Here is a 25,867-nt window from a genome sequence, read left to right as displayed (position 1 = left end):
ACAGGCAAAGGCCAGATCATGCAGAATTCTGCAGCGATGATAAGGAATTTGAAGTTCTGTCCATCTCTCTTATCTACTTACCATTGGAGTTTTAAGAGGAAGGTGACAAAATCCGATTGGTCAATCACTTTTAGGACAAATTCAGATAATTAAACTTGAGCTTAGGCCATTGACCTAGGACGAGGCTTCTTTGTTTGGGGGTGGACACTACTAGCAGCTCTGAGCCCTTCCTAGGGTAGCTAGGCGGTTGCTACGGAGGGGCAGCTTGGCGGTTGCTAGGGAGAGAGAGGGGCGCGGCCTTGTGCGGGGCCCCGTCCGAGTAGCCCGGGCGGGGGTGGAGCCAGAGGTGCGGCGGCGCGCTCCGCGCGTTCCCAGGAAGTCGCGCGGGGGAAAAAGAAGGGACGCGAGCGGAAGTGACGTAACCCTTTCACACGTGGTCTAGCGTGGTTCACGCGGGTCACTTCGGCAGGGTTTGGGAAGTTACGAGCTCGTTTACCTGCAGTAGGCCGAAACTAGCACTCGGTCATCGACCCGTCGGCAAGATGGTGAAGCCCAAGTTCAAAGGACGGAGCACCATCAACCCGTCTAAGGCCAGCACAAACCCCGGTTGGTCCCGGCTGCGGGGCGCGCGGAGGGTGGAGCTTGGAGGATGCTTGGGGGGAGGGTTCCGAGGAGACAGAGGGGGCGGGGGGGGATACCTTGGTGGCGTTGCTTGAAATGACTTTGAGCTGAGTGGCTACTGGGGGATAAGAAGGTGGTTTTTACTTTCGGAAGCACTGTGGAGAGCTGACATCTTGCACGCCTGTCAGGGCTGTGTGTCAGGCCCCAGATCTAAAGTCAGGAAAGGGAACGCTCAGGCCTGGCAGCCGTGGGGCAACTCCAGTTGTGAGATGAAGACACTGGGAAGCTCGCATTTGGAAGGGGCAGTTAAACTTGACCTCTTTTGGTGTACCAGTGTGGATCAGGTGTTGAAGCTCCTTCCCTAATACATTTCAGTCTTAAAAGATTCCACCTTTCCAGCTCAAGGAATTTCCAGAAGTAAACTAGATAAAGTCAGACTAAAAATGGTATAGGCCAACCTGGCTGGCCTTTTTTACTTGACCACATTTGCCTGTCACCTCTTCTTGGACCACTGAAATGAGAAAGGGATTGCAGATTTGGCTGTTAGTCTCACCCCATGTAGTAAAGCTCAGAGGAAACCCTACAGATGAATACATGAGGGTGTTTTGGGAGATGCATTTGAGTCTGGATGAGTTTCCACCTATATAGGATGAACAAGATAGACTTCGGGAGACCCCCCTTTCATTCACATGTAGTAAATAAGACTTTGTTTCTATATGTGATTTAAAGTTTTTGATGACTTTGGTTCATGTTGAATGTTTTCTCCAGATTGTTGATAAATTATTCAGTTTGTGTATCCTGACCCAGAAAAGCCCTTATAGGTCATGATTTTACAGGTGACACTGAGCCAAACCAGGGGAGGTGGCTTGTTACAATTGCTACAGTTAATGAGCAGTAGGGCGCCAGTTCTGTGGTTTTAGCCTGTTTCCTAGTATATCACGTCAAGAGTAGACAGGTGATTTGAAGGGATCCTGAAATGAGAAACGAGGTTATTACCATGGTTTGTCCTTCTGAGACGTGAAGCAAGAATCACTAGCTGTTGCTCAGACTGAAATAAAATATTGGAAAGTGAGGAAACTGGTACATTAGGAGTACATATCAAAATCATAGTCTCCGTGGCACCTCGTATGTAGCAGACACTCGATTTTTGTTAAACTGAGACCCAGAGGTAGGTATCTTAGAAGTTAAAAGCTTTTGTTCAGATTGTGGCTTTGCCATTTAGTACCTGTGTGACCTCAGGCAAGGTATCTGACCGCTGTGTGCATCAGTTTCTTAGCCCGCAGAAGGGGGATAATGTGTCCATTTTTACAGGATTATTGTATGGATTACGCCAGACAGTGCCTGTGGTGTGGATAGCAAAGTGCCATAATTAATGCTTAAAAATATTAGTCAACATCATTGTCAAGTACAATCCTATTGAGGATCAAAGATGAGATCAGCTTTGTCATACCATGTAACTTCCAGGGATAATAACTTTGTTGGGGCAACACGTGGAGAAAGTAGAGATTTTGCAGCCAGGTGTCAGCCCGCCTACTCTGAGGGAACTAATTGGTGTGTTTAATGCAATGTTCATACTTAGACTTACTGATTTGCAAAGAGTGTGCAGCCTACTTCTGTGTTTCCTAGATCGAGTACAGGGAGCTGGAGGCCAGAACATGAGGGACCGGGCCACGATTCGGCGCCTGAATATGTACAGGCAGAAGGAGCGCAGGTGAGCATCCGGCACTGTCGTCCTTCCCTTTCCCTCTGTGCCCCGGACTTGTAGCTGAGACCCATTTGGTAGTCCCACCCCCGCTTTCCCCAAATAGGAGTAGTGTGTTTCATTTTTTAAAATCCTCATCCAAGGATACAGTTACAGATTTGAGAGGGAGGGAGATGGAGAGAGAAACATCGTTTGGTTGCCTCCCTTATGCACCTTTTGGTGCACAGGACTCCATATGCTCCGACCACCTGGGCCACCCAGTCAGGGCAGGAGTAGTGGGTTTTCAGATATTTTTAAATGGGTGTTGTTAGGATAAGTTGTGATGTTTTGGTTCAAGGTGAGGATAGTGGAAGGTGACATTGCGATTGTCTAACAAGACAGACGTCTTGTTCCTCAGCCTCAGCCTCCATGAGTGGCATATTAAATCTCCAGTGAAATCTCTGTCAGATAGAAATCTGGTTTTTAACAAAGCATATAGGACTGTAGGCATGAAAGCAGCCAGAAAACTTGTTTGTTGTTTTTTTTAAGGTTTTATTTAATTATTTTTGGAGAGAGGGGAAGGGAGGGAGAAAGAGAGGGAGAGAAACATCAATGTGTGGTTGCCTCTCAGGTGGTCCCCACTGGGACCTGGCCCACAACTCAGGCATGTGCCCTGACTGGGAATCGAACCGGTGACCCCTTGGTTCACAGCACTGAGCCACACCAGCCAGGGCAGAAAACTTGGTTTTTAGTGCCGAACTGTAGATCACAACATTGTGGCACTTGAAAACTCATCACAACTTGGAGTTCTGCTGAGGCAGCCTCTACCACAGGGACTTGCTGAGTGTGGCATTTTGCTTGCTGGTCTTAATTTGTTTGATAATTAGATTCTTCATCCGTTCCAAAAGATGTCTGTAAAATACAAATGTCAATGAACTTAATCTGCCTTAGTCACCTACTCTGTAGTTTGTTTTAGACTTTTGAGTTCCAGCATAAATCACCCTCTACTTAAAATTCATTTAAAGCAGCCTTTAAATAATTATCCAAAAAACCCAAGTATGTGGAGTATTTTTTTTAAGCAAGAAGCAGTAAACAGATTTTAAAACATTGGCATTATTTGTTATTCATCTAGCAGAAATCATTACGTGCTCTGTTGCAAGAGGTTAAATGGCTTTTGGACAATCTGTTTCAAATGTAGAAGTGCTTTTTGTTTACTGAAAGCTGTGTTTCATGATCATTTAAAACCAAAAAAGAAAAAATAGAAAAGGTCCTTTTGATGGAAAGGGTATTCTGTAAACCAAGTTGCGCTGTTGCCTTTCTTCCGTCCTCAACCAAAATCTGTTAATTTCCCCAATTCAGGAACAGCCGTGGTAAAGTGGTTAAGCCTCTGCAGTATCAATCAACGGTGGCTTCTGGCACAGTGGCGAGAGTGGAGCCAAATATTAAATGGTTTGGTGAGTATTGTGCTCTGTGACTTTTGCTCTGCAAGATGTGCAGTGTGTGGAAAAGGATAGGATGTTCAGGGGTCTAACAGGTAGGAGTTTGGGGGTGAGTGGGACTGTCCAAGAATTACTTAAGGAAGGAATGAAATCAGAAGTACCTGTAGAGGGAAAACAGAAAAGTAGAGGTGGTAGATTTCTTAATTAACTTCTTTTTGAAAAGAGCTATTATTGTTAGTTGCAAGGGATCCTCTTAAACAGGTAAGACCACCCTTAATGGCCAGCATTCATAGACCTTAAAACTCTCGTTTCTTCATTTCTGGTAACCTGGAGAGTTCCCGTTTGGAGATGGCTTGCAGGTGTGTGTGGGCTCGTGCCTGAAGAGGGAGTGCATTGGCCTGAAGTGCCTCTGAAGTGGGTTGCATTTGACCTGAGTGACAGCGCAAGGATCCCATTGTTGGCCCTTCCCAGCGCTTCCTTTGGAAAGTCCACCTTCCTTTCCGTCCTGGCTGTCGGGCCTTCCCTTAGCCACTGCTAGGTGTGGGGGGGCATGTCAGGTGTTGGACCCCTTTGTTTGTCTGGCCTTTGACCTCTTTGCTTAGGGGCACGTGGCAGCTACCTTTGATTATCTCTTACATCTTTCGATGGGATGCTCCCTAGGAAACTGCAACACAGAAAAACAACAGAGAAAACTCCATAGGGAGGCCTTCAGTGTGTTCGCCCGGTACTGCCTGAATCCCCTAGATTCTGCCATTTCTGTGACGTTGGGCACATTATTAAGTCTGTCTGTTCACCAGTTTCCTCATCTCTAAAGTGAAGATAAAGATAGTACCTATCTCATGGAACTGTTGTGTAACTGAGTGAACCCATACAAAGTGCTGACTGGAGTGCTTAGCCAGTAACAGTGAGTATAAGAGAGGCGTTGCCACCACCGTCGTCGGCGTCCCTGCTGCCACGGTCTCCAGCATCTGAGTTGTGTTTGTGCTGCAGCACGCTGCCTGATGGGACATCCTCTTCGCAATCTCTTGTTTACCAAGTGTTCTCTCTTCAGCTAGTGTCGTACACCTTGATTTGTCCCCTTACCTGGATTTCTTGGTTCCTTTGATAGTCCCTTCAAATCCTTGTATCCCTAAAAGCAGCAGCTGACTCTTAGGTCCTGTGCTTTGGGATTCTCTGTGTATAACAACTGATCAGTTGTGGTTGGCTTTACATTTCTTTTCCACATCTAATAGGAACTAGGACATTCGTCAAATCTGAGTTCCATTCAGTGATGCTTATTTTTTCAGTTTCATCCAGTCAGGAAGTTGGGCTTGGGAAACCGTGGAAGAACCCCTGTGTGTCTGGGCTGGTGGGTGAGTTCCCAGGGTAGTCAGTACAGGAGAGGCAGTTTTTCTTGTTTTTGTCCCTCCGCCCCTTTAAATTTGAAAATGGCTGCATGGATGGATGGATCAGGTGGTGGGTGAGCAAGGGTAATTTAAACATTTTATTTATCTTTAGAGAGAGGGGAAGGAAGGGAGAAAGAGGGAGAGAAACATTTATGTGAGAGATAAATCAATCAGTTGCCTCTTGCGTGTCACTAACCAGGGACCTGGCCTGCAACCCAGGCATGTGTCCTGACTGGGAATCAAACTGGCGACCTCTTGGTTCACAGGTCTGCACTCAAGCCACTGAGCCATGCTGGCCAGGGCAGCTTGGGTAATTTAAAATCTTACCTTTCACAGTGTCATTGGGAAGATGGATGCGGAAGCAAAAAGGAGTTATTAAATGGCAATATTCTTTTGTAAAACAGGAAACACACGTGTGATTAAGCAGTCATCATTACAAAAATTTCAAGAGGAAATGGATACAGTTATGAAGGACCCATACAAAGTTGTCATGAAGCAAAGCAAGTTACCCATGTCTCTTCTCCACGATCGAATCCGGCCTCACGTAAGACGGAGACATCCCTGACAGTGGGGTTTCATTAGCAAACGCCTTACAGGTCCTCTCTATGGTACTTGCCTCTTGTTTTTCCGCAGAGCATAGTGACGTTAATGCAGCACTGATGAGCCTTCCAAGACTCCTCTCTTCACCTTTGTTGCCGGGGGTCTTGCCTTTCGTATGAACCGCATTCCGTTAGCGAGGTTCGGTAGTATGCTGACCAAAGCACCGGCTTAGGAGTGAGACCTGGATTTTAATCTTTGCCCTGCCCCTTTCTCTGGCCTTCTTCCATTCCCCCCAGCTTTCACTTCCCCAGCCGTAGAGTCGAGATAACCCATCTCCTCACGTGGCTGGGTGCAGATGAAATGCTGGTAAAACTCTTGGCACATAGTGAGCACACAGCCAGCCCCCCCACCCAATCAGAGCTAAGCAGGTAGATCATAGCTATTACTAATACTGTTTTTAATTTTTTTTTGTAGGCAAACTTGTTTAATAGTAATTCCATCAAACTTTGTAGAATTAGGATTGGGTTGGTAGGAGGGAGGCCTTTGGTGGTGCGTGCTTGCAGCTTCTGTGAGACCCTCGGAGATTGTTCTTTTGAGACAGAGGAGAGGGTGCTGGTCAGATCGGTTATTAATCACTGCAGTTCAAAGTACAGTAAGGACTGAATCTGGCTTGAGTAGAATGAGTTTCGCACAGAACCGAAGAAATGGCCTAATGTTTTCCTGCACGTTTTTACTTGCATTGAATAATAATTCCCAGAAACGGAGCCAGTGCATAAGCTCCAGTTCCAGTATAAGGAGGAGAAGAAACATTGACATGCATACATGGATTAACAGTTCAAAGAAAAGTGTTTACTTGCAAAACAAAATAAAAACCAAGGCCTGGTTATTGCCTCAGGTTTTATCAATTATGCTTTGTTTCATGACAGACTGGAAGAATGGCACCTATTAGTGGAATGACTGTTTTCTTTCAGAGAAACACATGAGTGTAATTCATGAACCACAGACAAGTTGCTCATTTCCCTTGTTCTCTTTGTCTCCTCTCCCTGAAGCCATCTTTCAACAAACTATTGAATCCTGTTTATGAGAAGAACAGAGAGGCTCTATTAGGGATTTATTGATTTGTTGCCTGTTCCAGTTCCCTGTTTCCAAAACCCAGTGCCTGACGCTCTGATGTGTAGAATGAGGGCTCTGCGGCTGCAGCGTTAGCTTGCACTTGGTTGCAGAGAGGTGCTCAGAGTAGCTGATGAGTTTGCTGCTTTGGCCTCGAGAAACCTTACCTATTTTATTCTAGCATGATAACCTACTAATTAAAAAATCTAATTTGGAGGATTGCTTCAGAGTGGGGTCAAATCAGATACGGTTTTAACTTTTGCACATTCAGTTAAATGTACATTATAATTATATTTCTGTAGCAGCACATTAAAAACACTAGCTTATTTTGTATGTGTGCTTCATGAGGTATTGCACGTTACTGCGCTTTACTTGCTAACATATAGATTTATATACACAAATCCATGGGTATTGTACCTTAGGTTATTTAGAAGGTTTTCAAGGATAATTGTAATCATAATTTGCCCATAATTTGACATTAGAAGCTAGTCCCATGTAAACACGTCTGTGCTTGGGAATGTTCCTTTGTTGGAAGGTAGCAAGTGAAGCTGAACTAAGAGATGGGTTAAGGATTTGAGAAAATGGTAACAGCTTAAGGGTCTTTAGGAGTTGGAGGGGGATCTGTGCAGAAGCCACTGGACTCCTCCATGATTCGCGTTTAGTAGCCGGTGCTTACAGAGGAGCTCGTGCAGAGGGGCAGAGAGTGGTTTTTTGTTATATATATATATTTTTTTACTTTTTCTTTTCTTTTCATTTTCTTTTTGGAGGATATTCTCTGCCGGCTGTTAACTTTCTGTTACGTGATAGATCCTAACTCAAACTTTGACTTTTATCTGGTTTCAAAAATTCCTATGCCCATAACTCCTTTACAGTCACATCTAGTTCTAGTTAGTATCAAGTTCCTTTTATCACATCTAAACTATTATTTTGGACTTTTGCTAGATGTTTTTCATCTGAAGACATTCCATGTGCATTTAATAAAAACGTTACCTAAATTAGGGAAAATGTTATCTGAAACTAAAATGCATCTTACAAAACAAGCAATTCCTTTTAGCCGTGAAAGAAATGAACTTCCAAGAAAAAGTTGGCATTTACAGTTGGTTTAAAAAAAGACACAAATTTAGGTATGATTGTCCTTGACAAAAATCTGTGAATTTGACAAATTTTATGCATTTATTGGAAAGCTCCCCCCCCCCAGGAAAAACTGGGCAGAAAAGATAAGTTTTCAGCATTGTAGCCTTAATTAAATTTGACTGAAATTTATGATAAATGAAATAAAGTAGAGTTTGTGGCAACTATTCACATTTGTTTTGACTATTTGTATTACTTTTATATTTCTCCAAAGAAGCTTACAGAACTTCAGGATATAGGAACGAGTGCTTTTGTTATTTATTTATTTATTTATTTATTTATTTATTTTGCTTGTGCTGTTTACATAAGTGTTTCTGGTTTGAAGTCAGGATGCATCCGTGTAAGTTTTTGTGTGGCTTGAGCTTTGGAAGAATAAAAGAAAGCCTTTCCTAGGTGGGTTTGTAATTTTTTTTGCATTTTCTCAGTCTTTGCTTAGTTTTACCAATAATTCTCCTTTCTCTTTAGAACTCAAAGGTGCACATTCTTGATACTGAAAGCTTCGGAACTACATTTGGCCCCAAATCTCAGAGGAAGCGACCAAATTTATTTGCAAGTGACATGCAGTCTCTTGTAGAAAATGCAGAAATGTCCACCGAGAGCTATGACCAGGACAAGGACCGTGACTTGGTGACTGAAGACACAGGTGTGAGGTACAGTCTGCAGTTTACACGGGTCTCGTCGTTTGCTCTCCTGCAGCGTTTTCTCTGCACTTGTGTTGCCCACACGAGGCCCAGCGGTTTAACTCAGAGGTGGAGAGTTGTCCTCTTCCCTTAGACTAGAAAAATCAGTGAAATGGGGGCCAGACTGAATAATTTAAGGTGACTCGTTTACTGTAGGTCTCTTTCTTTCTTTATCCCCAAAGTAAAAATAAATAACATTTTCTTCTTCATTGCAAGGGCAGTATATTCTGTCTTGGGCAAATTAGGAAATAGAGTTAAAGTTGAAATGCAACAAAAAATAAGAACTCATAATCCCAACCCACACCAAGCACTGTGGAGGTGAGGACCAACGAGGGGTTCGAGGGTGGCCTTTGAGGCTTCCGTGGCCCTTTGAAGGTGTGTGTGTGTGTGCGCACAGGTGTTGGGATTGTGTTGTGTTTAGTGTTTGGGGGAGGAGGGTGGGGACAAAGGGCCCATACATTCATCATACGTTCATCATATTCTCCAAGAAGGTTAAGGATCAGTCACCAATATGTATATTATTCTAAATCTGTCTTATGCTTCATTTTTATTTACAAGCATAATACCTTAAGACTGTATTTTAACTTGCCTTTTATTTTCATACCTTTTTCTAAATGTATTAACAGTAACACAATATCTAATGTCAGGGCAGTGTTTTGTTATGGCCGGTTCCCTCCTGGACATCTACACTGTTTATAATTTTCCCTGTGCCAGACACCAGTAGCGTAAGCCACCAGTGTGACCAAACCTTTCTCATCCCTAATTATCACCCAGAGATAAACTCTCGCTGCGAGGGGGAGGGGCTCGCCACATCAGAGACTTTACCTGCATCGGGAGCAGCTGCACGTTACCCTCCATTTCTGGGGCTGCTGGTTCAGTCTTCCCAGGCAGCTCCGGCCAGTCCCCGTACTTTCTCCCGTGTCTCCTGAGAGCCTTGGCGCAGAGCCACTGCCCCTCGACTGCAGCGCGGCGCCCCCCCCCCCCCACGCTGCCATCAGCCCATGTTGTGCTCTGGGCCTCCCGGAGGGGATGTCAGGCTGTCGGGGGCCCAGTCGGAGAGGCAGCTGGGTCACTTACTCTTAGATTACGTGGACTTTTCAGTTGGCTCTGTGTTCTTCCTCTGAGTTGAAGTTTTTCTTCCTCCGAAAGGTACGGTAGGTAATGGGGGGAAACAAAACTATTTTTGTTTCAGAGATATTGGCTAAATGTCTTTGAGGCTAGTAGTAGATTCTCAACCTGGTCAGAAAAACGCACCTTCCACGGGAGCAGTGAGGTGTCGGCGACGGTTTGTGTCCAGCCAGTTCCTTTCTGTAGCTCTCTGGCGTGTTGCCTCATCGCACTTGCCTTTTCGCACTTGTCGCACTTGCCGCACTTGTGGCAAAATTTACCACAAATTTTGCTGTGGTAAAATACACGTACCATAAACTTTACCCTTTTTAAAGCATATAATTCGTGGCATTAAGTACGTTCATGTGGTCAGGAAACCATCACCACATTCCATCCCCAGCTGGAAGTCTGCGCCGTTAAACAGTAGCGCCCCCGCTCCCTCTCCCCGGGCCTGGCAACGCCATGCATCCCGCCTCCTGCCTCTCTCGGGCTCCACGGCTGTTACGAGCAGCACCTCATGTGAGGGCGGCCATGCAGGAGTTGGGTAATGTCTCAGGGTCACCCGTGTTGTGGCACTAATCAGAACTTGACTCTTCTTTATTACTGAATAGCGGGCACTTTTTTTTACCCATTCATCTGTTTGTGGGCATTTGGATAGAGTCACTTTTAAAATTAAGCTTGTTTTTGGTCCATCTGCAACTAGGTTTGATCCCCTTTTGCTTTGGTAGATGGTTGGCCCTCCCCTAAAACATCTCCTGAGTCCGAGTTGACGGTGCCTCCACTGCTCACTGTGGGTGCTTTCTTCTTCAGAAACGAAGCCCAGGAGGAGATATATAAAAAGGGACAATCCAGACGAATATGGGGTGAGCTCTACAAGGTAAGGCTTTCAGTTCTTCGGCTTCCACCATCTTCCTCGAGAAAACAGGCCCTGATACGTTGGAGCTCTGTCAGAGAAGTGCAGGCTCTGCTGCCTGCTCCCTCCTCCCCCACAGAGAAACCAGGGTCGGGGGCCGGGGGCGAGCCCCCTCGGACTCTGCGACTGCATCTTTTACTCCTTGCGTGATATTGACTGCGGCCTTCGTACACGCGGCAGTCTTGGGGTCACATGCTAACATAATCCTGTTCAGATTTACCATCCGTGGTTGGAGCTGCATGAGAATTGTCAGGTTACTCAGGGCAGGCCTTTCGTTTCATAGAGAGAACCTGAGTCTAGAAAGGCTGACGCCCTCACCCAGCTGGTTAGTCCTCGTGCGTCCTGAGTCCCGGCCCCACGCTCGTCGGCTGGCTGAGGTTCGTGTCCACACACTGCTGAAACTCTCAGTAACAGAACTGCGAGCTTAGCTGCATGATTAAACAGCAGCACCGTAGGAAACTGGTGCCATGAAAGCAAACCGAATTTCTTAGATTTTGGTAAAATACACAAAACCTATAACAGTAGGGACTTTTAGAAGTCTTCAGAAGTAAGTGATTCCATTCAGTAGCAAGTGGTCCTGACATGAGATGAGTTTCACCTAAGCTAGTTTTCCAATCCGACAGGTTTCAGGGATGATAAAAAGTTTAGAATTCTGACCCCTGGGCATGAAGACTGCCTGCCTCCCGCTCTCATATGCCTGCTGTGAGGCTGTCGCTGTTGTTCCACTGTCCCGGGTCCCGTTAAACGCCAGCCCTCGCTTGTGTCCCCCGGGTCCCGTCACGGACCGTTTCTGCCTCTCTGCGCTTGCAGGTGATTGACTCGTCAGACGTCGTCGTCCAAGTCCTCGACGCCCGAGACCCGGTGGGCACCCGCTCCCCTCACATTGAGGCCTACTTGAAAAAGGAAAAGCCCTGGAAACACCTCATTTTTGTCCTTAACAAATGCGACCTAGTTCCAACCTGGGCGACAGTAAGTACAGCTGCTAATGCAGAACAGACTCGCAAGGCCATCCACTCCTGTGAGCTTTGAGTGCCCGCAAGTTAATTAGTTTCATGGTTCTAGGCCTTGGGACATGAGTTAAAGCATTGCACTCTTGTGAGTGCAGTCATTGAAATGTTCTCATTGGAAACACAGCTGAAATGTGCTTCACCGACTGGGCAGCGTTTGTCCCCTGCTGGTGGGGAACCAGGCAGCTTCGGCGCCCACAGGATGACCTGTGCCCCTTGGAGGGAGGCCGCTGCCACAGCCCCTGGCCTGTTCCACATCGTGTTACACTAATCGTGTTACATTAATGAAGGCATTGGGGGAATATTGTTTTGTATTTGGAAGACAAAAGACAAAGCATTAACTGTCATACTTGAAAAAAAGTTTCAAAGAATTATAGCTAACATTTTCCGTAGACAGCTGTATTTTTGAAGCACAAGCCTGTAACACAGGCTCTGATTCTTCCTGTATTGTAAATAAACAAATTACAGTTTACCAGTGTCTTGTCTTTTCCCTCTTTAGAAACGATGGGTTGCTGTCCTCTCCCAGGATTATCCAACACTCGCTTTCCATGCAAGCCTTACGAACCCTTTCGGCAAAGGAGCGTTTATTCAGCTTCTGCGGCAGTTTGGAAAGGTATTCAGACCCCGTCTGTTTCTCCAGTTGTGTAGCTGTGGGTTTACATTATACTAATTTCTCTTGCCAGTATGTCAGAGAGCTACAAACCCCACTTCCCACATCTCAGTAGGAGAAACGTGTTCTACAGATGTAAAAACCTATAGAATCCCAGGATTGTAAGGGATTCGGAGATATCTTCTAGGTCAGCCTTGACTCCAACCCCTGACCAACATTGCTGCCTTTCTACCATATCCCCAGCACCTCATGGCCCTACCGCTCCTTTATGACAACGCCCCCCCCCCCCCCACACACACGTACACACTCTGTTTCCTGCCCTGGGCTTTTGAGGTCTCCCCACCCCTGCCCTCGGGCTGGCTGATTCTGTCCCCTCTGCCTGAAAGGCGCCCTGCCCAACTCCAGCTTCAGACCCTGTCAGCTGTCAGTTCCTCGGGGAAGCCCCAAAACCAGATGGCCCTAGCAAATGTTCTCAAAGCCCCGAGTTCTGAACCTGTAACTTCGTGCATTTCGTTAGTTCTACTTGGCTAGTAACAAAAGACACGTGTTCCCTGTCTCACCCTTCCCAGCTTCCCAGGGGCAAACAGTTCCCACTTTTAGCTGTTTACTTCTGTTATTTTCTTCCTTATTTTTAATACATGCTTATGAGTTTATTTCTTAATTCCCTCCCTGTCCTGCTCCCTGCCCCTCCAATCTCCCCATGTTACTTTTATTCCTACGAATGGAAAATGGGGATCAGGTTTCTTACAGCCACCCTCCCTCCACACATCCTTCCTTCCCTCTGTTCTCCCTGTATCGTCACATGTTTGGTTAAATTCAGTGTTTACATCATCGTGGCCGTAAAACATCAGTTGCAGCTGAACCACACAGTGCTGTGATTCTAATTGCTTTCTAATAAAACCTTCTGTTTTCCCTGGTGTTAATTTGCTCTATTTTATTTGTCACTAATGGCCCACCAGATCCCCTGGTGGAATGGGACGTTCCAGAATGTGCCGGCGCCTCCCTTCCGCTGGGCCCGGCTGCTCCCAGGCCAGCTGCAGGGTCTTCCTCCCGGCACTCCCCCCACCATCGTCCAGAGAATTCTCGAGGCTGTGTTACGTTGGATCCCTGGTTCATTTGGGCCTCTTTTCTTTTTTCGGAATTACTCCTTCCTTTTGATGGAAATATATTTTTTGAAAGCTTCCTGAGAAGGAGTGAGGACGTTTTTTGAGACCTTGCATTCTGGAATATCTTTTTTTTTTTTTTTTTTTTAAGATTTTATTTATTTATTTTTACCCTGGCTGGCATAGCTCAGTGGAATGAGCGTGGGCTGGGAACCAAAGTGTCCCAGGTTCGATTCCCAGCCAGGGTACATTCCTGGGTTGCAGGCCAGAACCCCCAGCAACCGCACATTGATATTTCTCTCTCTCTCTCTCTATCTCCCTCCCTTCCCTCTCTAAAAATAAATAAATAAAATCTTTTTTTTTTTAAAGGGAAAGATTTTCTTTTCTTTTTTTTTTTAAGATTTATGTATTTATTTTTAGAGAGGGAAGGGAGGGAGATAGAGAGAGAGAGAGAAACATCAATGTGTGGTTGCTGGGGGTCATGGCCTGCAACCCAGGCATGTACCCTGACTGGGAATCGAACCTGTGACACTTTTGGTTCCCGGCCTGTGCTCAATCCACTGAGCTACGCCAGCCAGGGCTGCATTCTGGAATATCTTTACCCGCATGCCATTTCTCCTCAGAGTGTTGAGGGCATTGTCTTCTGCTATTTCTGTTGAGAAATCAGAGGCCATTGTGGCTCCTAGTCCTCTGTGGCTGGGATCTTTGAAATTCCTGTTCTAAAATTTCGTAGCAATGTGCTTTAAGATGGGTCTTTTATAATTCAGTGGGCTAGACACTGGATGGGACTTTCAGTCTCATATTGCCCTGTGTTGTTTCTTGGAAATTCCTCCCTCCTCACGGGTGTTCCTTGTTGAGGAATTCGGTTTTACCTCCTGGCTTAATTCTCAAGGGTTTTTTTACCTTTTTAAAAAAATATTTAAAAAATTTTTTTTTTATTTCAGCAGTACATTCATGACATTTTGCTCTGTTTTCTAGGCAGTTTCTTGATCATCTAGCTGTTTTATTGCAAAATTTATTTTGTCTCTCACTTTTAATTTTTAATTCTTGAGAGTTCTTAACTCTGAATTGCTCTGTCCCCGTTTACAGCCGCCTCTTTCTCTCAGGTGGAATGTTATCTCTCTCAGGATGACAGCGGGGGTTTGAAACCTCCTCTCCCTGCGTTGACTGTTCCCCCCACTTCTTTGTGTTTGTCTTTGCTCCCGCACCCGCGTGTGGTGCACACTGCACACGGGGTCGTTGTGCCCATGGTGTGCAGTCATTGTACCCACGTGCAATGCGCGTCCTTGTTTTTCCCTCAAAAATTTGGGCAAAAAGGTGTACAGTATATACAGCAAAGTATGGTTCATTTAAGAGCCACTAAAAAAAAAAGCTGACAGTTTTATTGGGGGTTATTGAATGGTAGACTTTATTGTAGGGGGATTGGATAGACACCCAGTATTTTTCTGAAGGACACCCCAGATGTCAGTATCTGTAGGCCTTCACTCCTGGGCCTGTGAGTTTGACCAGAGAGAAGTTTTCCAGTCTCCAGCTCAGGGGTGGATAGATCACCCTGGTGGGAGTTCTGGAAACTCAGAGCAAGGGCCCGAGGGTCTCACTGTTCCATATTTAGGCTTTCATTAATCACTTCGCTTTTAGCCACTATTAACTCTAAATCTAGGGTTCCTTTCAGGTTTGAAAAGTAGAGATCTTTTCAGAAATGCATGGTTTCAAAACAGTCATTATCTCTGAAGGCTCAGGGCTGGATAGATTGTGTGTCAGAGATAACGGGGGGCGAGGTGGAGAATTGGCTATTTCTACACACTTTCCACTAGTCTCCTGAAATTCCGTCCAGCCTTAGAGCTGTCTATATTGCTGAGATCTTTTGTGCTTCATTGACACTATTTTTGCTGGATGTTCCGTTTTTCTTTTTTAGCCACTTAGGTTTTCATGTTTAAAGATTTATTTATTTAGAGGGGAAGGGAGGGAGAAAGAGAGGGAGAGAAATATTAGTGTAAGAGAGAAACATCGATTGCTTGCCTTCACAACCCAGGCATGTGATGTGCCCTGACTGGGAATCGAACTGGCAGCCTTTTAGTTCACAGGCCAGTGCTTAATCCGCTGAGCCACACCAACCAGGGCAGATACTACTTTTTAATGGCTAGAGTTTTGTTACTATCACATGTTAGTTTTTATTGGCTCTTCTCCAGCTCATTCTTTGGTTTTATGTGTTTGGTTCTGTAGGTTTACATGTGTTCATTCCCAGTGCTGCCATTCTAGTAGAGTTTGGGGCAGGAGCGAGGTGGACGGGGATGTTCACTCCACCGTCTTTAATCACGAGTCCCCATCCACTTGCAGACCCTCTCCCGGAGCCCGGCCTCCTCCCCTTCTTTGTGGCAGTGAGAATGCAAAGTGTGTTGTGCAGAGAGGGAAGGAGGGCGAGGGCGTGGGATTGACAGTTGCAGCGTCTGCTAAGGTCCTCTTCCCTAAAGACATTTTATCAGTGGTTGGTGTTCTTCTAAATTGATGACTAACAAACTGTTTCTTCCTTTGTGTCTTGACCTACATATTTTCAACCTTAAAACATTCGAGAATAATTTCACATGGAGGACTGAGGAAATGACTCATCTCTGCTTTATTAATAAGTACATGTGTCCAGCTGGCTCAGGCGACATAGGTGGTGTGCATCTACGCTTTAAATCAAGTTCTAGTGACCATTTTGCACTGCCTCCTTTATATCAGTGAAGTAATACAACCTGTTTGTCCAAAGGCATTTTCGTGACCGCGTGTATGTAGTGTGTGTTCTTTTCTGTGAACAGTTGCACACCGACAAGAAACAGATCAGCGTGGGGTTCATCGGCTATCCGAACGTTGGCAAGAGCTCCGTGATAAACACGCTGCGCTCCAAGAAAGTCTGCAGCGTGGCCCCCATTGCAGGTGAAACAAAGGTGCGTCTGGTCTGAGGGGTTGTACCCACTTCCGAGTATTCGATTTTTATGGAAGGTGATTATTTAGGATGAGGTGATTTCTGTCAGCTTCTCCTTTTTATTTTTTTTTTAAGATTTTACTTATTTTTAGAGAGGGGGGAAGGGAGGGAGAAAGAGAGAGAGAAACATCGATATGTGAGAGATGTATCAGTCAGTTGCCTCTCGCTCATCCCCAACTGGGGACCTGGCCTGCAACCCAGGCATGTGCCCTGACTGGGAATCAAACCAGCGACCTTTCGGGTCGTGGGCTGGCGCTCAGTCCACAGAGCTACACCAGCCAGGACTCTGTCGGCCTCTCTTGCATGAAGGCTGCCATTGGAGGGTTAGTCCCAGCATAATGGTTTGGAATGTACCAGAGTGGTTTCTGCCCATTGTGATAAGCCCAAGAGTACTTTGTAAGCCACTGTGTGGCTTTGGCATGATTTGGTAAGTACCATTCATAGTTAAGTTTGTTTTAAATTGTCACTGCAGCCTTTGCTTTGATCAGCAAAGCTAACTTAAGAATATCTGATGAGTTAAGAAAGAAATTTCAACATTGGGGCAGATTCTGGCAGTTGAGGGTCATACCCTCAACACAGAATATTTGGGGAGCCAAACAGCATTAAGCTCCCAAGAGTACTTTTAGAAATCAGGAAAAGGCTCACTGGATGCTACCGCACAGCACTGGCTGGGGATCCTGCCTCTGCACCATTTTTAGACTCCTGGCTGAGGGGAACTGGAGTTTATACTTAGTGAAGTGCCATGTGCGTGGGGCAGGTGGAGGAGAGGCTTCATAGCTTCACACCTCAGCAGGTGCTTCTCTCTGACTCCTCCCGCCGCCTTTTCTGCCATGAGCACCGGGGGTTTGCGGAATTAGACTCCGAGTGTTTGATCCGAAGTCTGGCTCTTCCCTGTCTCAGGTCTGGCAGTACATCACCCTGATGCGGCGGATATTCCTCATCGACTGTCCGGGGGTGGTGTACCCCTCCGAGGACTCGGAGACCGACATTGTGCTGAAAGGAGTCGTGAGTACTCTGGTCCCCGCGGGCTCTCGGTGTGCCTTTCGGGGGAAGCGTTCCGTGGGGACACCGGAGCCCTTTGCTTTCCACTCCTTTGGGGGACAGCTCGGGGCCCACCTGTCTGAGCGAGCTTTAGGGACTTAGGGACGGGGCGCTGAGCAGGGGCCTCTCCGTTCCCCGCAGCCTGTCTGGGGAGTCGGTGGGACCCCGGGCGGATCTGGTCACTGTCACCCCACAGAAGAGTTGGTTGTGTACACGCAGGACCCAAGGGGAAGCAGGGCCTGTTTATGTTGAGTGATAATTCATCTTCGTGGGTTTATGGGTTGAGTGGCTTTGGAACTCAGTCATTTCCTCACTTGTTTCTGAATATGACCGAAAACTTTCAACTGGTTCCACTTAACTGGAACCAGTGCTGCTGGTTATACATCCTGTGCGCATTCCTCCCCTCGCATTCCCTCGTGTCCTTTTAACCATTTCTGCGAGGGAGTAGCACGAAGTGTTCCGAGTTGGAACTGCTTGCGGAAGCCCCTCAGTCAGTTTGTGGTGAATGGGGATTAGGGGTGAGTCCTGGGCGCCGCGGCTGCGGCCGGCTCTCAGTGGCGCTCCTTCCAGCCGACCACATCCATCCCCCTCGGAAACGGGCCCTGCTAGGCACCCGCCACTGTGTGGTTTTGAAATCTTTTTAGGTGTTGTTACAAACAACACTGAGAACTTCCCTGCTTCCATAGTAAGGTTTGTAAGCAAGAGCTTTTTTGTTAATGTCCAGGTTCAGGTTGAAAAAATTAAGAGTCCTGAAGACCACATTGGTGCTGTACTTGAACGAGCAAAACCAGAATACATCAGCAAGACATACAAGATTGATTCTTGGGAGAATGCCGAGGACTTCCTTGAGAAGCTAGCATTCCGGACTGGGAAGTTACTGAAGGTGAGCCGGGGGCGTGGGACTGAGGACTGGGTCGTCCCGCGGCGCGTGGGGACGTGCCCGGGCCAGAGCTTGTCCGTGGCGTGGGCAGTGTGGAACCCGACAGCGAGTCGGTGGTGACGAACAGCTGGGAGAGCTGCCGGGCCTCCAAATGGGGGGGTGGTTTTGCTCCCTGAATTTAACTGGGAGTCTCTCTGACATTCCAGGGCGGTGAGCCCGACTTGCAGACTGTGGGCAAGATGGTTCTCAACGACTGGCAGAGGGGCCGCATCCCTTTCTTCGTCAAGCCGCCCAATGCTGAGCCCCCTGCAGCCCCCCAGGTAAGGACGGGCAGACCCACCTGTTGGAAAGCATGGTTACCAAGCTAGTGCGGGGTCTCGATTACCCCTGTGTGGGCAGGGTATTTCCGCTGCAGGGTCTCTCAGTCCAGAGTGCCATCACCATGCCCTCGTGGGCGGGGGGCATTTGGAGACCAGAGAGGAGATGTATGACAGAAGACCAATTTTAAATACCCGTCTTTAGGGCCTTGAAAAAAGAAAGCTTGTTAAATGTAGGTGCTTTTCTGGTACTTGTGCCCTTTCTTACACTTGAGGAACAGAAGCATTTGCAAGGCTCATTTCTTGAACAGGCATTTGTCGGACCCAGCCATGCCCAGGCACAGGGGATGAGGGAATAAGTGGCATAGCCCCTGCCGTGAAGCGGCTCCAGTCAGGTGGGAAAGGACAGTGGCATAGGCCACACTCAGGGAAAGAAGCCTTAGATTTGGGGCCTCGGGGCTGGATGGAGACACTTTCCTCCTGCTGCATTTCCCTTGCCTTGGCTGTGGACTTCCATGGGCTCCACCTTTAGCACCTTTGTTTTCTCTTTATAGGGTCGTTCTCAGAGCTCGGCGAACTCTTGTAAAGAGGGGGCTTTGCGTTTTGCTTCCATGCTGAGTTTGGGAGTCCACAGAGCTCTGGTTTCCTCTTACTTGAGCTCATTCCTAGAGTTTCCGTTGTCAGCTAGAAACTTCCGGTTGAATATTTCTCCAGTATTTTATTTTATTTTTTTAAAGATTTTATTTATTTTTAGAGAAAGGGAAAGGGAGGGAGAGAGAGAGAGAAACATCAGTGTGTGGTTGCCTCTCGTGCACCTCCAACTGGGAACCTGGCCCGCAACCCAGTCATGTGCCCTGGTTGGGAATCGAACCAGCGACCCTTTGGTTTGCAGGCCAGCACTCAGTCCACTGAGCCACACCAGTGAGGGTTTTCTCTAGTATTTTAAAATCAACATACCTGAAAATGATGTTAATCAACTTTGTCCCACTTGGCCTAACAAACAAAACAAAATAACTTCTCTCCCATCTTTGCACGTTAAGTTGTTTATTCATTGATTCATTCATTCAGCAAAAAGGTACTGCCTGTGTCCTGTGTGCCAGGCACTCCTCCGGGTACTAGACGGGCTGCATTGAGAAGCAGACGAGGCCCAGGCCTCCTGTACATTATGTGCATGTACATATGACACTTGCACATGGATACCCGGGGTGGGCAACAGTAGGTGTACCGTTGTGATGACGTTCTCTTGCGTTAACAAAGCTATCGTAATAATCGTGACCTGCGTGTCTTTTTCCATACCAACAGCTGTAAACCTACTTTTGCCCACCCTATATATGCCAGTGGAGGAGTGTGTGGTTTTTTCTGGTACCAAATACATTTTATTCTTCCATACAAATTCCACAGTTCTCCGACACTAACTCCCAGAGGCAGACCCCACAGGGTAAGGTCTCAGTCCCACATGACTGCTCCCAGTGCAGATCCCAGCTGCAGGCGTGGTTCTCAGGCTGTCCTGCACTTCTGCCCAGCCGACTACAGATCCTGAGGGTTCCTGGCTGGACTGGTGTGGCTCATTTGGTTGGGCATCATAACGCAAAGCGAAGGGTCTCCGGTTTGATTCCTTGTCTGGGCACATGTCTGGGTTGTGGGTTCAGTGCCCTGTTGGGGCACGTAGGAGCAGCAACCAGTTGATACTTCTCACATCAATGTTTCTCTCCCTCTCTTTCTGCCTCCTTTCCTGTGTCTAAATAAGTAAATGGCTCCCAGGTCTGTAATTTGCTAAAACAACTCAATGGAACTCGGAAAAAGTGCTTTACTTATGACTACCAGTCGTTATAAAGCATACAACCCAGGAAGAGCCAAATGAAAGAGAGGCATGGGGCAAGAAATGGGGTGGTGGCGGCACGGGGTTTCATGCTCTCCCCAGGCACGCTGCCCTCCTGGCACACCAGTGTGCCCACCAGCCCAGAAGCTCCCATGCCCTATTCTTCAGGGGGTTGAGGGAGATTTCATTACATTGATGTAGTTGATTTAATCACTGGCCTTTGGTCATTGAGTTCGATCTCCAGCCCTGTAATCAGTTGCTTGGGCTTCCTGGTGAGCAGCCATCATGCCAAGGAGTCCCTGCCATGACATGGCATCTTCATAGCATAAACTCTGGTGGAGGGGAAAGGAGCTTTTATTTTTATTTTTTGAACATTTTATTTTTGAGAGGGGAAGGGAGGGAGAAAGAGAGGGAGAAAAACATCAGTGTGTGGTTGCCTCTCGCACAACCCCTACTGGGAGCCTGGCCCGCAACCCAGGCACGTGCCCTGACTGGGACTTGAACCAGCAACCCTTTGATTCACAGGCCAGCACGCAACCACTGAGCCACACCAGCCAGGGCCCAAAAGGAGCTTTTATGAGCAACAAAAGAGACCCTTGTCTTTACTCAGAAATTTCCAAGGATTTTTGCCAGGACCTAGCTAGGGTCAAAGACCAAATAGGTATTTTTATTATGTAAAACATACACACCTGTCAGAAGTATTGACTGCAGTGAGGAGAACTGACCCCAGGTGAGGGGTCTGTGGTAGACAGGCGTGCTTGTGTACGTGTGGTGATCTGAGGCGGTGGCGTCTTAGCGGAGACTGTGTTGATGTGAGGCAGGCCCTATACGAATGTCTTAGGAGGAGAACGTTCCAGGCTCAGGGAGCAGAGCACCCAAAACACCTGAGGGAGAAGAAGGCTTGATGTGTTCACAGTCCTGACGGAAGTCGTGGGGCTGGGACGTGTTGGGCAAGGGGAGGGGAGGGTGGTGGGAAGCCACAGACAGTCCGGAATCAGGGAGCCACTGGGTCAGAGGGAGTCCATCACTGCTGTCTGTGATCCTACGTGGAAGCAGTGGAGTACCGTGAATTCTTCATATCCCGTCACTAAGTTTAGATAATTAGTTCTTCCCACTCTTTGAGTCTTGTCTTTTTTGTGTGTGTGGTGATGGTGGTAGATACTGCCTTGAGATTCCAAAAGCTGGGAAAAAATCATGTTGCTAGAAAAATGTACACAAATGTGTATATACATTTTATATGTAGTTCCCTGAATTTCATGGATTCCTGATTTATTGAGCACTTTTTTTTAAATCATTAAGTTCTGTGAATTTCATTTGCAAGACTAAAATGCTACATCTGTGAAGCACCAGTATAAAGTCTGGCACGTACTTGTCTTTGCACCATTACATAAAAGACGCTAGTCATTTCCATGTTTTTGCTGCTTCTGCACTCACACCCTTCCTTCTAGATGTCTCCCCAGGGCTGCTCCTCAGTACTTGACACTTTCTAAACTAAGGAAACTGTTTTCCTTATGTAGATGTGGGTGCGAATCTTGAATGTATTGACTCCACAGCCCCCATCCTTACAATCCTCAGGACGGTGTAGTGAATCTTACCTGTCTGAGTAAATCGGTGATTGGATACAGTGATTAAATACTCGTGGTGGTTTCCTCCTTTGGAACCGCAGACGTAGTCCTTTTGATCTTTAATGCTGTGTTCTGGGTTTAATGCACATTGGCTTACAACAGATTAGTGATGTGACTCCAGTGTGGGTGTTTTCAGTACTCCCCCCTAGTCCTGAGAAGAGGATTGCCTCACTTGAGAGCAAGGTATAAATTCAGAAATTCAGCTTTTATTTTCTGATTCCATTTCTCTCCCCCACCCCCACCCCTTTGGGCCTGAACAGACTGCATCCTCGCCATCTTTGGAAGCTGCCGCAGAAACAACCCAGAACCACCCAGAGGAGGAAAGCACAGAAGCCATCGGCGAAGAGTCGGACTCCGTCACCGAGAAGAAGGAAGGAGGGGAGAGCAGTCACTGTGACACCAGCTCAGAGATGCAGCAGATCCTCGCGCGGGTTCGGCAGAACTTCGGCAAAATCAACGTCGTGCCTGAGTTTTCGGGGGATGACCTGGTTCCCCTGGAGATGTCAGATGTCGACGATGAGCTTGAGAGCTCTTCTGCGGAGGAGGAGGAGGAACAGGGGCAGCGGGGCAACAGTGAGGAGGAGCCTTCCCCGGAGGAATCCCAGGAAGAGCATGTGGAGAATGACACCAAGGCAGTAATTAAGGCCCTGGATGAAAAGATCGCCAAATATCAGAAGTTCTTAAACAAAGCCAAAGCGAAAAAGTTTTCAGCAGTCAGGTATTGCGTTTATCTCCTTGTGAATTGTACTTTGCTCCTTTCTTTCCAGGAAACTTGCCATATCGGCGTGATACATTTACTGGGGCGGCGGGGAGGCAGGGGGCTGGGAGTATTGCCCACATTTTTAAAAAATGATGTTATGTTTTAAAACATTCAGCTCCGTAAAACATGAGAAGCTTCATTGTTGTCTTTTAGAAATGCCCAGAGAGCTGCAAAAACCGCTGGGTGACACCTTCTCCCAGCGGAGGTGGCTGTGTGAAGAAGAGTGGGCCGTCTTTCTTCTGCCAGGCTGTCCCTAGTCCGCATGCGACCTGGACAGTGGAGGGGAGTGTGGGACGGCTTCGTGACGTCACTTCTCTGTTTCAGGATATCCAAGGGACTAAGTGAAAAGATTTTTGCAAAATCTGAAGAGCACAGGAGAACAGCTGAAGAAGATGTGGAAGATGCAGGTAGAGTTAAATTATTAGATCATTTAGATGTGATTTGCATCTTTGGGAAATTCAAGCTGACTTTCCAAATTATCTTGCACCGTCATTATCCACACAGTTATTTACACCCAGCAGATTTCTGAGGTTCCACAATCTATTTACTATACAAATTGGATTATCCACTTTTTTTTTAATTATTTTTTTATTAGAGTCTCTTTCCCAAATGATGTAACTGGCAATTTTGAGAAGGGGCCAAGTATCTTATGGACTTGAAGTTCCTTGGAACTTTTTTTTTTTTTTATTTATTTATTTTTAGAGAGGGAAGGGAGGGAGAAAGAGAGAGAGAGAAACATCAATGTGCGGTTGCTGGGGGCTGTGACCTGCAACCCAGGCATGTGCCCTGACTGGGAATCGAACCTGCGATGCTTTGGTTCGCAGCCCACGCTCAATCCACTGAGCTACGCCAGCCAGGGCTAATTATCCACTTTTTATTCTGCACATTTCTTAGGATTAAATTGGTAATTCAGGAAACTTCCTCTTAAACAGTATACATTGTTGATCTTAAAATCTTTGGGCAGATTTTATCTTTTGCAGTGGGCTGGTGGTTCATGCATTTATTTATTTATTTATTTTTACTCCATTGGACTAGTAGCTTCTAAATCAAGGAGGTGTTTTCATGACGCAGCTGCGTGCACTGCCGTGGCCCAGGGGACCCCGCGGCCTGGCACCCTTCCAGCTCTGCTCCACTCTGCGCTTTGCTCGCCGGGTTCCATGCACTCTGGCCTTCCTTCTTCCAGCACATCACGCTCGTTCCCACTTTAGGACTCTTAGACACATTTTGAATAAAAAATTCCTGTTTGTTTTCTGTGTGTGTTCAATGTCTCTAGCACCTGCCAAAAAAGGAAAGAAGAGGAAGGCACACAGGGAAGAGGAGCGCTCGAATAAAGCTCGCAAGACGCTTACATCTAAGGAAGTACGTGCTTTTGGCCTTAAGTATCATCTGGGTGTGGAGAGGAGAGAGGAGGAGCCCCATCCTTAAGCTGTGCTCTTTCTGAAACTTGTGGTCTAGCGTTGAGTTCAAGGGACCCCGGTCCTAAGGAACCCAGTAGAGGACAGTTACATAGGGTCAGGAGTTGACCCAGTGGGTAAAGGTCTTGAGTTCGTGTCTTATGGTTTAGGGGGTCCTGATCAGTGTCCTCAGATGTGGTCTGTGAGGTGGAAGAGTTGTCTGGTTTTATGCGGCCCCAAGGAGATGATAGGCGAGGAACAGAGCTGCTCCTAGGCAGGCAGATCACTGCTCCCTGGACGTTGGCGTTGTAACTGGGCTCTCAGAGCTGCAGTGGGCCGACTGTGGGGGCGAAGAGCATGTTGTCGCAAGTGTTCGGCCTCTGGCCAGGGGACCACACGTCAGGAGTGCGGTAGAAAGGGTCCAGCCCTTGGACGAGGGCTCGGCCAGCCAAGTCTGGAACGTGGTGTTGTCACGAACCACCGTGGGAGGGAGTGCGAACGTGGGTCTGGAAGGTGAGCCCTCCCTCAGGGTCCGCACCGACTGCTCCCGTGGTTGTGGAGGGAGCACAGGAGTGGGGCTCAGAAGTGGGGACCTGCTTTGTGATTTTTCAGAGTTTGAACGGCTCACCTTTTTTTTACAGCGGAGGCGAGCAGAACGGCAGCAAAAATCCAAAAAAGTTGGGGTCCGCTACTATGAAACACACAACGTGAAGAACAAGAACAGGAACAAGAAGAAGACCAGTGACTCGGACGGACAGGCACAGAAACACAAAAAATGCAAGCACAAGCAGTAGCAGTAACGTTTTAAAGGCTGTTTATTAAATTATACAAAAATATGCCATTAGAAACTGCGTTCATTTTCTTCCTGCCCGGTTGGCATTTCTGAGGCCACAGTGCCTTCCTTTGTTTCAAGGTCGACAGCTGAAACCATTCACCAGTGCCAGTGAGGGCACAGCGTCCCCACCCCGCGGGTTTCCCCAGTGGGGTCCGTTGGCGCCTCGACCCTGGAATCGGCCTCTTGGTTCCTCCGGAGTGAAACCCTGTCACTTAAATGTCTGACAGAAGCGGGGACGAGGGCCATAAAATGGAGAGTGCGGTAGTATTTCTTTTGTACTGGCATTAGCAGTGTTTGGACGGAACAGTAAAAAGAACACAGTGTCAAGGATGTAATGCATGTGGCCTAGGCTTTAAAATACAAAGAAAAAAGCGACAGCAGGTTCTGTTATCCTTCGTTGCGTCTGGTAGGCGGATCCAGTCGGGACATGCGTGCCCCGTGTGGAGGGGTCCTGGCAGGAGTCCATCTCCGACCAGCATTCTTGAGCAGACAGGTCCCAGGGAGTCTTAGAATTTCTCGGGACCTGGGATGAGGGTGGAGGCTGTGATTTCAAGTTGCGCGATCGGGGCGCAGCTGTGGGACCGCCGCTCTTCAGGGAGCCTCCGAGCCCCAACCCGCAGGCCGCGGTCCTGCTGTGGAGAGCCCCTCTTCACACCTCTCGGGGCCACACTGAGCACTGGAGAAGCACTCCCACTGGAGAGGGAATGTGCGTTCCTTAGGTGCGTTGCTCGGGAAATGTGAAGGATGGCAGTCCCGTGGCCTGCTGCCCTAGCCCACCCTGGTCTGCCCTGAATTAAAGATTTCTGTCACTCACGGAGTCTTCTAGGTCTACAAAGTCAGCAGAGACCTGAGCCTCCAAACTTTGAGTTTAACTTAAGAGGAACAGTAAAATGCAGTTGCCTGA

At 47.3% G+C, this 25,867-nt stretch overlaps 1 protein-coding gene across 1 annotated transcript; it reads left to right on the top strand.

Annotated features, from left to right (window-relative positions):
- Nucleotides 1-439: 439 nt before the first annotated feature.
- Nucleotides 440-24,964, top strand: GNL2 (G protein nucleolar 2). The gene is made up of 16 exons (XM_045858983.1): nt 440-606; nt 2,248-2,332; nt 3,662-3,756; nt 5,531-5,670; nt 8,373-8,557; nt 10,505-10,571; nt 11,418-11,576; nt 12,114-12,227; nt 16,126-16,254; nt 17,193-17,297; nt 18,058-18,216; nt 18,420-18,533; nt 22,235-22,692; nt 23,059-23,141; nt 24,008-24,093; nt 24,770-24,964. Exons 1-16 carry the CDS (start codon nt 543-545, stop codon nt 24,920-24,922), a joined length of 2,196 nt encoding a protein of 731 aa, XP_045714939.1. The 5' UTR covers nt 440-542; the 3' UTR covers nt 24,923-24,964.
- The last annotated feature ends 903 nt before the right edge of the window (nt 24,965-25,867 follow it).

Source organism: Phyllostomus hastatus, unplaced genomic scaffold (genome assembly GCF_019186645.2).
Source record: "Phyllostomus hastatus isolate PE091 unplaced genomic scaffold, TTU_PhHast_1.1 phas_scaffold_182, whole genome shotgun sequence".
Taxonomy (NCBI): domain Eukaryota; kingdom Metazoa; phylum Chordata; class Mammalia; order Chiroptera; family Phyllostomidae; genus Phyllostomus; species Phyllostomus hastatus.
Note: the sequence above shows the minus strand (reverse complement) of the source record. Positions and strands in the feature narration are given on the sequence as shown.

What these genes read in the sequence shown, in the direction of transcription:
- GNL2 (XM_045858983.1), top strand. Translation starts at nt 543, where the DNA reads ATGGTGAAGCCCAAGTTCAAAGGACGGAGCACCATCAACCCGTCTAAG. An exon ending in ACGATCGAATCCGGCCTCAC is followed by an intron (nt 5,671 to 8,372) that starts GTAAGACGGAGA and finishes CTTTCTCTTTAG; the next exon opens with AACTCAAAGGTGCACATTCT. An exon ending in ACATTGTGCTGAAAGGAGTC is followed by an intron (nt 17,298 to 18,057) that starts GTGAGTACTCTG and finishes GTTAATGTCCAG; the next exon opens with GTTCAGGTTGAAAAAATTAA.